The 13,503-nt window shown below is 34.2% G+C and overlaps 1 protein-coding gene across 1 annotated transcript; it reads right to left on the reverse strand.

Annotated features, from left to right (window-relative positions):
- Positions 1–307: 307 nt before the first annotated feature.
- LOC145974830 (uncharacterized) lies at positions 308–7,126 on the reverse strand. The gene is made up of 2 exons (XM_083104873.1): positions 6,247–7,126; positions 308–976 (listed from the first exon to the last, which is right to left on the reverse strand). Exons 1-2 carry the CDS (start codon positions 6,621–6,623, stop codon positions 970–972), a joined length of 384 nt encoding a protein of 127 aa, XP_082960999.1. The 5' UTR covers positions 6,624–7,126; the 3' UTR covers positions 308–969.
- Between the last annotated feature and the right edge of the window lie 6,377 nt (positions 7,127–13,503).

Genomic DNA, 13,503 nt, shown 5'->3' on the forward strand with positions numbered 1-13,503 from the left:
AAATACTTCTTATACCATAACGATTCCTATGAAACATGATCAACATTATTACTCTGAAATATTAAAATAAAGTTACATTTGAATTATAAGAACGCTTTTATTTTAAATTCGAATGAAAATAAAAAATAAGAATCAATGGCATAACATATATATATTTCTCTATAATAAAACTGATCATTATAATTATCATTTCGTATAGAAGAGATATACATTTATATTATAAAAAAATACATAAAGGAAAAAGATTTGAAAATAGACGTGCATATGTAGATTTTATTAATTTTATTTATATGTGTATATTGTTGTATTCCGAAAGACTATAACTTTATTTTATTTTACCATTAATAAATTTTATACGCTTTAGATGCGATAGAATGTTCGCGAACCGCGTAAAACCGCTACCTCAGCGAACCACGCGCGAGTTCGCCGGAAACGTGAAAATGCCAACGAAGGGATTCGACTTTGAACCTCCTTCGTTTGCACTTGGACTTAACCGCCACGAAAATCTTCCATGACCATATACGGTCATGTCGCTAGGCGATCCCCTCCAAAACATCCCTAAAATGAGGTGTTAAAAACCGTCCACCGCGGGTCCGTGGTGGACAGTCGTTAATGAGAAATCAATTAACAAAGAGTGCGAATCCAGGGCTAACCGCTATTTTGTGCATCGAACGCTAAAGGAAATTTGTTCAAGCTCGAAGGCTAGCGATATTAAGGAAAGAAACTTGAAACTCTTGAGAAGGATCACGAAATAAGATATATTTAAAAGTTAACCAAATTGTGTGCAAATCTTGAAATAAACGATTTGATAAAAAATTAATAAAGAGAATAATCCTAAGAAACAATTCCGAGGCATCCTCTGGGAAACTCCAGGCTACCCCACATCCCGTGTCGTTCCCGGCACAACATTATTGGTGGCAGCGGTGGGATAACCGAGAAAGAGAACCGCCGAAGAAAAATCCTGGACCTCTAATATCTGCAACAAAAAGAAAATATAAAATTAATAAAGTGGACGGAGCAACTGCTATATTAAAGCAGACGGACTCAAGTAGACCACAGCACATATAACGCATAAAGCCAACAAGTGATAAGTGACCACGGTCAAGCAGCTCTATCTGAAAGGGAGCACCAACGCCCAAGGACCAACGTCGATCCACGACCTTCGCCTGGACAACGCATCGCCGACGGACAGCGCATCACCGACGGACAACGACCCGTATCTACTAGCAGCGTCAGCAGTCGAGCGAACCGATAAGCGACCATGCGATTCACCGTACTACTACTGTAAGTCGAATTTTAATTTAAATGTCGGAACCGTTAAACCGAGTTCGATTTAATAGCCCACGATTTTTGAGCGTGCCAGAACGATTGGCAAATAGATTAGGTCTTGTAACACCGTTCCAAGTTGCGGAAGAAGCTACTCGCGATATACGAGATAGCGTGCGAAGAAATTTAGAGAACCAATATTCGAGTTCCGAATCTTCCGAAGCGCGCGAACAAGACGATAACGATAATTTAGAACAGGACCGACAAAGCGTTAGTTGAGTTACTGTCAGGAGAAATTATTCACCAATATCCGTTGATATTAGCCTCTTTGAGCCAAATCCCGCGAGAAATATGGATAACGAAGCCGTCGATAGAGAAATCGAACGCTTACGAGCGCAACAAGCCGGACAAAATGCAGCCGCGAATTATGAAGACGCCGGTCGCCCGGTCGAAAGCACTAGTAATATATTATTAGCCGAACTCGTACATAGTTTTCGCGAAATGCAAGAGGAAATGCGAGATTTACGCGAACAAGTGCGAAACGTACATATAAACCGAGGAAACTTTAACGAGCCACGAGCAAATATAAACGATGTCCCACACGACGTGACGTACGGACGTACCGAACACGATATTGGAAACAGACGTAGCGCAGCCCCGCACTATCTACCATTAAAAGAAGCGCGATCAATGATTCCCGAATTTGACGGATCATCGCGACAAAAACTGCAAGAATTTTTAAACGCTTGTACATACGCGGTACAAAATATTAATCCCGCGGACGAAGAATCGCTGATGCAAGCCATTTTGTATACTAAACTAAAAGGAAAAGCCATGCAAGACTTCGAGACGCGAAATATACAAACGTTCGAAGATTTAAAACAACAACTTGAAACGTGCTATCAAGCGAAACAAAGCACGACGCATTTACAAATAGAATTCAATTCGCTAAAACAAAAACCAAGCGAAACCGCACATGCATTCGGGCAACGTGTCGATGTACTCGCCATGAAGTTATATGAGTCTATGGTGGAAAGAGAAGAACAACCTCCTTCATTCAAACAAGCTATAGATGCAACCATTAAAAAACAAGCTCTAATAAACTTTCAAATCGGATTACGCGACGAATTAAAAATCCTCGTGCGATCACAACGATATAATACTTCGCTCCAAGAAGCGATAAACGGCGCGAGCGCGGAAGAGAAGCTTATCGGACCGTCTGTCACACGAGCACCCGGATTCTCTAATAAAAATTAATTCGACGCTAAACACACGCGACCAACTCGAGACACAAACATACAACGTTATAAATGCGGAAAATCTGGACACTACGGACGCGATTGCCGTAGCAGTAATAAATATGCATTACCAAAACCGGAAAAATCTACGCGAATAAATACTATAACTAAATTCTGCAAATATTGCAAAAAATCCGGACACAGCCGCGACGAGTGCTGAAATTTAAATGGACGACCAAAAAATAATATTAAAAATAATAAACAAACTAATAAAAATAATTACAAAGATAATACGTGTGAACAAAAGACTTCGCATCGACAGCGGAAAAAGAGCACCGACTCTGCAAGCAATAGCGAAGAGGAGCAGAAAGAAACGAAGAAGCAACCGCGACCTGCCCTAGAGTATCGCGTAACGCATGTTAAAAATATGCATGCACCATCGAAGGACGAATTATTACAAGTTACACTACCCATTCCCGAAGTAAAAGGAGAAAAAATAAACATGTACGATTCCGGGTCAACAATTTCCTTAATGAAATTAAAACATTTAAAGGACGAAACATTAATATACGAGAAGAAGATAGCACTGATAGGAATAAGCGGACATAAAATATATACATTAGGCAAAATGTACGCCACGATAAAAATAAACAAACATAAAATTAAACATGCATTTTATGTAATAAAAGACGATACCGCTATAGAACACGAGGGAGTTCTAGGACTAGACTTCCTTAAAAAACAAACAGCTAAATGTGATTATGAAACTAACGAAATAAAAATACAAGACAGTACATTAAAACTCCATCCTTGCAACAAAATAATTCTAAATCCGCGTAGCAAAACAATAATAAAAGCTGCGACTAATCAAAATCGGATAGGGATAGTCCGAACAGAAGAAACCACACCGGGAGTATATATTGGAAGCTGTCTAGTAAAACCAAAAAATTTTTCATGTCCTGTGAGCGTGATAAATACGACCGATGAAACCGTCGAGTTAGAGACTCCCATCGTCACATTAGAAGACATGGAAGACAAAATTAGCACTGCCGAAATAAATACAGTAAAATCAGTAACGAAGAATAAAATCAACACTCCGCGAGCCCAGCGCATTTGACAATTATTGCGAACTCAACACTTAAATAAGGAAGAGGGGCAGACACTCTTAAAAATCTGCGAAGAATTCAGCGATACATTCCACTTGGAAGGAGAACCACTGACTTGCACCGCGACGGTAGAGCATGAGATAAACACGCGTGCCGATACCGCGCCGGTGAAAGCCGGCGGAACGTGAAGCCGTATCGTTTACCCGAGAAACATAAGACAGAGGTAAATAAACAAATTCAAGAAATGCTAAAGGACGAAATTATTCGAACTAGCACGAGTCAATGGAACGCACCGTTATTAGTAGTGCCGAAAAAAGCAGACGCATCTGGAAAACCGAAGCTCCGAGTAGTAATAGATTTTCGGAAGCTGAATGAATTAACGATAGGCGATTCATTTCCGTTGCTTAATATAACCGATATCTTAGATCAGCTGGGAAATGCGAAATATTTCACCACGCTAGATTTAGCATCAGGATATCACCAAATCCCAATGGCTGAGAGGGATAAAAATAAAACAGCTTTTTCAACTCCCTACGGACATTACGAATTCAATCGAATGCCGTTCGGATTAAAAAATGCGCCAGCTACATTTCAACGACTGATGAATTCGGTCTTAACAGGAATACAAGGACTTAGATGCCTGGTCTATCTCGACGACATCGTGATATACGGATCGAGCTTAGAAGATCATAATAAACGTTTAAAGGAAGTACTACAAAGACTGCGAAAAACTAATTTAAAATTGCAGCCGGATAAATGCGAATTTTTACGCAAAGAAGTAATCTATTTAGGGCATATTATTTTGGAAAACGGAATATCGCCAGACCCGTCAAAACTAACGGCAATAAAAGAATTTCCAACGCCGAAAAAGGTAAAAGATATCCAATCCTTCATAGGACTTGCAGGATATTACAGAAAATTTATTGAAAACTTTTCAAAAATAGCTAAACCGTTAACAAAATTAACAAAAAAATCGGAGAAGTTTGAATGGACAACGGAACAGCAAGCAGCATTTGAACTACTTAAGGAAAAATTAATGACTGCACCAGTGTTGAAGTATCCTGACTTCACACAAGAATTCATAGTGACCACCGATGCCTCCGACTATGCGATCGGAGCAGTGTTATCACAAGGAAAGGTAGGCAACGACCGACCGATTGCTTACGCCAGCAGAATATTGACAAAGGCGGAGCAAAATTATAATACCACTGAAAAAGAATTACTAGCAATTGTATGGGCCGTAAAACATTTTAGACCATACGTATATGGAACAAAATTTAAAATTGTGACCGATCACAAACCGCTAATATGGATTGTTCAACGTAAACGACCTCGGATCAAGACTAATCCGATGGAGATTAAAATTAGAAGAATACGACTATGAGATTATACATAAGGTCGGACGAGCAAACGCGAACGCCGACGCATTAAGTCGCAACGCGGTACCGGGACCCTCAAATGAAAATAATAATCATGCCGTCTTAATAATAGAAGAAGAAGAAGAAGAAGACGAAGAAGAAAAACAAGAAGACGAAGCAAGCAACGAACAAGCAAAAACATATACAGAAGAGGAGAAAAAGCAAATACTCTCCGAATATCATGATGCACCTATATGAGGGCATCAAGGAATAGAACGGACAATAAGAAGAATCCGACTTCAGCACAATTGGAAAGGCTTGAGAAAAGACATCGAACGACATATTGCAAGATGCGAATCTTGCCAAAAAAATAAATTATCGCGAAATAATAAAGTACCGTTAATTATTACAGATACGCCTAATAAACCATTTGAAAAATGCGCGTTAGACATTGTCGGACCGTTAACAATTACTAATAGTGGAAATAAATATCTACTCACGTTCCAAGATAACTTAAATAAATTTAGTAAGGCAATACCGATTCCGAATCAAGAAGCGAATACAATCAGCAAAGAATGTTATAAAAATAATACTTGAACACGGAATACCGGAAAAAATTTTAACGGATCAAGGAACTAATTTTATGAGCGAAATATTTAAAAATACTTGTAAACTATTAAAAATAAACAAAATACAAACAACCGCGTATCATTCAGAAAGCAACGGCACGTTAGAACGATCGCATCGCACATTAGCCGAGTATCTACGACACTACATAAACGAAGATCAAACGGACTGGGACGAGTGGATACCGTTCGCGATGTTTACCTACAATACAACGCCGCATACCGCTACAGGATATACACCCTTCGAATTGGTGTACGGACACCAAGCCGAAATTCCGACAGCGTTAACAAAACCGCCTAAACCAACGTACAATTATGACGATTACGCGCAGGAATTAAAAGAAAGACTAAGAGCGACAAAATCAACTCGCGAAAGAATACTTAAAAGAAGAAAAATTTAAGGCTAAAAAACAATACGATAAAAGCACAAAGGAAACATAATTCAAAGTAGGAGACAAAGTATTAGTATACGACGAAACATTACGACGAGGAAGATCAAAGAAACTAGAATCACTATGGACAGGACCATATACAATTCTAGAGAAAAACTCCGACGTTAATTACACCATAAAAAAGGGAAGAAAAGCGACACGCATGCACGTGAACAAATTAAAATTATTTATAGAATATTAAAAATATAAAAAGTACTTACCCAGGTGAGCGACCACGACCACGTCCGATGGGGGGCATCCTCTCATTCAGCCGGGGAAGAGGTCCCAACGGTAACGGCCCCATACGCTGGCCGCCCCCGCCGAGCCTGAGAAGTCGCTCAAATCTCCGACGCCCCCGCAAGGCAGCGAAATCCCGGGCCTCCTGTGCCCGGAAAATATCCAAAAAGTCCCACACCCAGTGCAGGGCATCTCTGGGATAGGGCACCACTTCAAGTACACTGCGCTCACCTGTATTAATGTCTAAAATTATCCGTAAGGATAACGGGCCATTCGCGTATACGCGCAAACATGCCCATTCAAACCGGTCGCGCGGCAAAGGCGGGCCACACAACACACCCCGAGCCGCACCAGACACCATTTTGGCACGGGCCACACACTTCACCTCTACTATTATCTACTATTATCGGATAACTCCTCCGACGAGGTAGGATAACTCGTATCAGACATTTGTTACTTACTGGGAAGACGGCGAGCGACTGAAGCTCGTAAAAGAATATAGAGTATAGCGAAGCTAGTCAAGGAAAATTAAAACCATTCTCACAATGATAAACGTAGCAAGAAACGGAAAAAATATGACACTCGCAAAAGTGCATAATATAATACTTAATATATATTATTACAGAATACTAACACTAGGGATCAACCCCGTTCCCACCGAGCAAGACGAAACCCGTCTTCCGTTTGAAATTGAAGAATTTAAGCACAACCCAGGAATCTACTACGAGAAAATCGGAAATCTACATCAAATCAAGAAGACTGGGAAATTAGTAATTAAACTAGATATAACTGAATTAAATGACAAAACTTGGCAATTAAATAAATATGTGCAACAAACGAACGAAATATGTAAAAGCATAAAATCCGAAGATCACATTAAAAGAACGTGCGAAAATTTAAAAAACATTATCAACAATGAATCCAATACACTAGCTAAAATAATAAAATTAATAAATAATCTGTATAAAACATCATCAGACAAACGCAGAGGTCTGATAGATGGAGTAAGAGCAATAACTAAAACGTTATTTGGACTTATGGACGCGAACGATAGAAAACTAATAAATGAACAAATTCAACTATTACAAAGTAATCAACAAACACTAAAACACGTCGCGAAAAATCAAATAAAAGTATGTACTTTTAACAAAACAAAACCTAAATGATTGTATAAATAATAATAATCAATACTTATGCGAAAAAAGTCAACCAATATACCATGTAAGCAAAAATTAGAAAAAGGTAAAGAAAAAGCGTCGAGTTCATCTAAAAACCGTCTCACAAAAAATAGCTATCACAAAAAGTAGCTACCTTTATGTAAAAAATTAACTCTGAAAAATTTTCACAAAAAATAGTTATTTTTATAAAAAATACTGATATTAATTATAAAAAATTGCGTCAAGTTGGGGTGCAATTTCACTTTAAGTTTGTTAGTGTTATAAAATTTTATACATATGTGCTTTTATATAATTCGCTGCTGACAAATAGGTAGAAGTTCCGTTTAAAATCTACAATATTACATTTTTGTCATAAAGAAGAATATTTTTGTTAGAGTTGAATCAATTTTTTAAAATAAAAGATTACGTCAAATGATTTTTAAATTTTCTAGAAAATTAAAATAAGATTAAAATAACTTATTTAAAAATTAAAAATTCAAAAAAATGAAAGATTACGTCAATAATTTTCCAATCTTCTACAAAAATAAAATAATTTAATAATAATAAAATTAAAATAATTAAAAGAACAAATTTTTTTAAAAATTAAAAATGAAAAAAGATATAAATTAAAAAAATTTTAAATAAAAAAACTCGGCGCGCTACCAATTTGATTGGCAATAATAATAAATGATAAATGAACAATTATATATTAACATTATTTCAATAATTACTAGGTAGCGCCGAGTTTTTTTATTTAAAATTTTTTTAATTTATATTTTTTTTCATTTTTAATTTTTAAAAAAATTTGTTCTTTTAATTATTTTAATTTTATTATTATTAAATTATTTTATTTTTGTAGAAGATTGAAAAATTATTGACGTAATCTTTCATTTTTTTGAATTTTTAATTTTTAAATAAGTTTTTTTAATCTTATTTTAATTTTCTAGAAAATTTAAAAATCATTTGACGTAATCTTTTATTTTAAAAAATTGATTCAACTCTAACAAAAATATTCTTCTTTATGACAAAAATGTAATAGATTTTATACGGAACTTCTACCTATTTGTCAGCAGCGGATTATATAAAAGCACATATGTATAAAATTTTATAACACTAACAAACTTAAAGTGAAATTGCACCCCAACTTGACGCAATTTTTTATAATTAATATCAGTATTTTTTATAAAAATAACTATTTTTTGTGAAAATTTTTCAGAGTTAATTTTTTACATAAAGGTAGCTACTTTTTGTGATAGCTATTTTTTGTGAGACGGTTTTTAGATGAACTCGACGCTTTTTCTTTACCTTTTTTTAAAAGGTATTTTTTTAGGGATATCACTTCTTTTTGTATAAAAAATTATGTATTTTAAATTTAATTTCTCATAATTATTATTTTTCATAATATTTATTAAACATTTTTAAATAAACCCACCACGACCCCCGTCATACTATAACAAAATGTGACGGTCTCGCTTGCTTACTATAGATATTTAAATATTATATGATCGTTTTTTACAGATATTTAAGTTTAACTTTTCTTTAAAATGTATTTTTTAAGAATATTATTTTTTATGTATTAAACATTACATATTTTATAAATTTTTTATGGATATTATTTTTTTATTGTACGTATTTATTATACATTTTTAAATAAACCCCCCGTTATACTTTTTCAAAATGTGACGGTCTTTCTTGCCTACTGCAGATATTTAAATTATTAATTTTATAATATTGGATATATTTATATATTACTTATTAGACATTCTTCGTAGAAAAAATAAACAAACATTTTTACCACCTCTAGGCCACTGTTTTTTCTTAACTTGAGCATCATTAGCTTCGATCCAAATATTAGATGTTCCTTCTCTGCACATACTTATATAATGTCCTTCATCAATATCAGGATTTTGAAAAAATATGGCATTTGTCACTTTGTACGTGTCCATCTATTAATATCTTAGTCGTTGGAATAGCACATAAATTAAAATCATGTGTCGCTTTCATTGATTTATCATTTTGTGATGGAAAAGATATTAAATGAATCACGATTATCTCTTTTGCCAATATTATTTCTCTTTTTAATAACATATTATTTTTTTCAGCACAATATTCACACGATTCGTTATGCAATTGAAACCAATGTGAAAAAGTAACATTTAACAAATCATTAAGATCATATCTTTTTTTCTTCAAATTATTAATAGGAATAGAAATAATAATATTATTATCAACAATAGTTTTTGTATTATCACAGGTTTTACACCGTCTTGTAGAAACTATTTGATTTCTCATGAGACTTTTTATGCAATCATATTTTTCGCAAAGACCCGGGAAAAAAAAGTCCATATAAAATTGGCCATATATGGATTTTGTCAATATCTAATTATGTTTTGCCAAATATAGTCATATATGATATCATATATGAATAAATATTATCAGATCTGAAAATTAAGTACCACTAAGAGTACACCGAAAAAATTGTATTCTTAACTTAAGAATATGCCACTTATCTTTAGAATATATACCACTAAAATAGGCGCCAAGAGGATCCTCTTAAGTTAAGAGGAAAATCTTCTAAAGAGATATTCTTAATATACAGAGACAAATATTTTTTTGGATTTAATAAATTTTGTTGAAGTCAAATAAATTTAATTATTGGTCTAAAAGTTTTTTTCCGCCTAATTTCAAATAATCTGTTTAAATATTCTGAATCCCAACAAGGAATTCAGATTATTAAATAAATTATTTTAAATTCAGTTTGAAATTAAACTGATAAACAGTGATGTCAGAAAGAGAATGCGGCTCACGTGTACACAGAGAACCTGTGTGTGAGCAGCGTCCTCTCTTTCGTACCACAGCTAAGGGAAAAAAATATACTTTAGATCTTACGTTAATACAAGTCCTTTATATACATTTCATGATAAATATTGAATACGAAAAAAATTAAGAGTGGTGTCGCCGCGTAGCGGCAAATGAAGAAACATGTCGCGCACACGAAAATCGAGTTGCGGCGTAGAAGTCGCAAATTAAGAATATATTCTTATTCATTAAGAATATATTCTTATTTATTAAGAATATTTATTAAGAGGACTTATAAGGAGGACTTATAATTAATTAAATATATAATGCAAGATATAATTTTTAGGAAAAATTATATTTGTCTATATAAAAAAAGGTAAAATCATATATAATCTTAAATGATTATATATAATATCATATATGATTTATATCAAAGCATACATGAAACTAACCTTTGCTTTGGTTTTATACATGCTTAGATATGATATCAATATCTGACTATGTCTGATTGTACAAAATGACGTGAGGTATCTAATATCATTTTTTATGATCAGAAATGATCAGAGATGGACATCATATCTAAGCATATACAAAAACGTATGCTCTGATAAAATCATATGTGATATTATATATAATCATATAAGACTGTATATAATTTTACTTTTTTTTATATAAATAGACATGGGCTTTTTTTTCCCGGGGAGCCATAAGAAAATCAGATACATTTTGTTTTACTGGATTTGAAAAATATTCTCCTAAATATTGTCGTATTGAATTTGTACTTAGATTACGCACACCATTTTCATATCGACATACTAATGTACGTAAAACATCTGATTTTTCGCAATGAAACAATTGCTGTCTAATAATATTAAAATTTAATAAACATTGCAATACTGCATTTGCATAGCAAGAAACTTTATCTGTATTTTCGAAACCACGTATAATCCAAGCAGTACTTCGCTCTATTTTTTCATCCGACTGTTGAATGGAAGTAATTATTTTTGGTAACGCCCATAGAACATCTTTTACTTTCGGATAACGTCCTTTTGGAGGTATTATTATTTCTGTTGTTGGTTTATGTATACGTCTTAGCCGGTTATATTCGACAATAGCTTCTTCACTAGCCATTATTGACGAAGGATCAAAGTTAATTAAATGTAAACCATCTAAAGATGTTACTCGTGACAACGCAACGTAAACTTGACCACAATTAAATATAGAATTACCAATATCCATAATAGCACATTTCAAACTTAATCCTTGGCTTTTATGAATAGTTATACCATAACTCAGAGATAATGGAAACTGTTTTCTGGTAACATATGCTCTATCCATCACCTCAAATTTAACGTTTCCTCTTTCAATTAAATATTCTGCACCTGATGGTAAAAGAAGTTTAATCTTTTCTACGTTATTAGTACATGGATCTTGTACAATTGAAATCACTTCAGTAATTGTACCATTTACGAGACCCAAACTAGCATCAATATTACGCCGTATCATAACTTTAGCTCCAATTTTAATCATAACCCAGACAGCACAAAACGTCCTCAGTATCATCCTGAATATGTCCAGGACATCCTGGGAGATTTATAGGACATTTTAAATTTTCCTGAATATGTCCAGAACATCCTGGGAGATTTATAGGACATTTTAAATTTTTGTACAAATATTTATATAAAGATTTAATGTGCATATATGATTACTTTTAGTTATATAAAATATTTAATTTAATTTTAATCGTCAATATATACAGGGTGATTCTAAATAACTTTATGCTTTTGCAAAAACATAATCTTGACCGAATTCTAAGACGATTTTTCCTTTGGCAAAATTTCGTCCGAAGCTTAGTTTTTGAATTATTAAAGGAAGTAGTTAACGTATGACGGGTCGAATACAAGAAGCAGGCAAGGGTGACGCGATTCACCGTCAGACGCGGGTGCTTACGCGGGGCGCCTGCTGCGATCAGCTGGTCGCTATACACATACATACACACATGCGAACACATACATTCTCTCTCTGTCTGTCTCTCTCTTTCTCTCTCTCTCTCCCCCCCTCTCTCGCTCATTCGCTCACTCACCTGTTTTTTTTTTTTTTTTTTTACGAGAGAGGGGAAAATGCATTTTATGCATACCCACCGGTCGATCCAGTGAGTTATGTGGGACTCGAGTACCAAGTCGAATTACCAACTCGGTACTCCCTACCCACTAAAAACCCCTCTCTTTTCACGAATTTCCTTTGACACACTGTCCCTCTGACTTCCCGAGATCTGTTTTCACATAACGTCAAAAAGTAGTTATTATTACCTTGTTCGATGACTTTTGATGTATTGCTGTAATTGCATGAAGGAGAAATGAATTTTCCGATAGATCGTACGTTCTCAAATTTAACGTAGATATCACGTTGCAAAAGACAAGAAATCCACACTAAATTATTAAGTGAAAGTTTTTCTCCTTTCATGAACTGTATTCTTGTATAAACTTTAACGTAATCACATTTATTTACTCACTCGATGAGACGAGAAATTTACTAATGACTCTCACTAATCACTATTAATCACTGTCGAATAATAACTGTTGGCGATTAAAAATCACTCGATGAAAGAAACACGCGCGGACACGTTACTACACGACGCGACGACGCGACAATGCGACGATAATTACTCGGCGACTGCAAGCAGTTTTTTGTCATGGTAGGTTGCGGTAGGTTAAGGTACTACTGGCGCAATCGAACGCAATCATGTGTTCGATTGAAGAATGCGGTAAACATAATAAACATTTAACATATTAATATTATTATTATCATGAATGTGTGTGATATCCATACATCGTATATCTATTTAAAAATTAATTAGATTAAATAAGTGTTTTTAAAATATTTATTACTTTTACTATTATCATATAAAATATTAATATTAAATATTTATTTAAGATAATAGTAAAAGTAATAAATATTTTAAAAACACTTATTTAATCTAATTAATTTTTAAATAGATATCATATGATGTATGGATATCACACACATTCATGATAATAATAATATTAATATGTTAAATGTTTATTATGTTTACCGCATTCTTCAATCGAACACATGATCGCGTTCGATAGCGCCAGTAGTACATTAACCTACCGCAACCTACCATGACAAAAACTGCTTGCAGTCGCCGAATAATTACCGTCGCATTGTCGCGTCGTCGCGTCGTGTAGTAACGTGTCCGCGCGTGTTTCTTTCATCGAGTGATTTTTAATCGCCAACAGTTATTATTCGACAGTGATTAATAGT

This window comes from Camponotus vicinus, unplaced genomic scaffold, assembly GCF_025532165.1.
Source record: "Camponotus vicinus isolate PSW18456_S1 unplaced genomic scaffold, iyCamVici1.0 SCAF_7, whole genome shotgun sequence".
In the NCBI taxonomy this organism is placed as follows: domain Eukaryota; kingdom Metazoa; phylum Arthropoda; class Insecta; order Hymenoptera; family Formicidae; genus Camponotus; species Camponotus vicinus.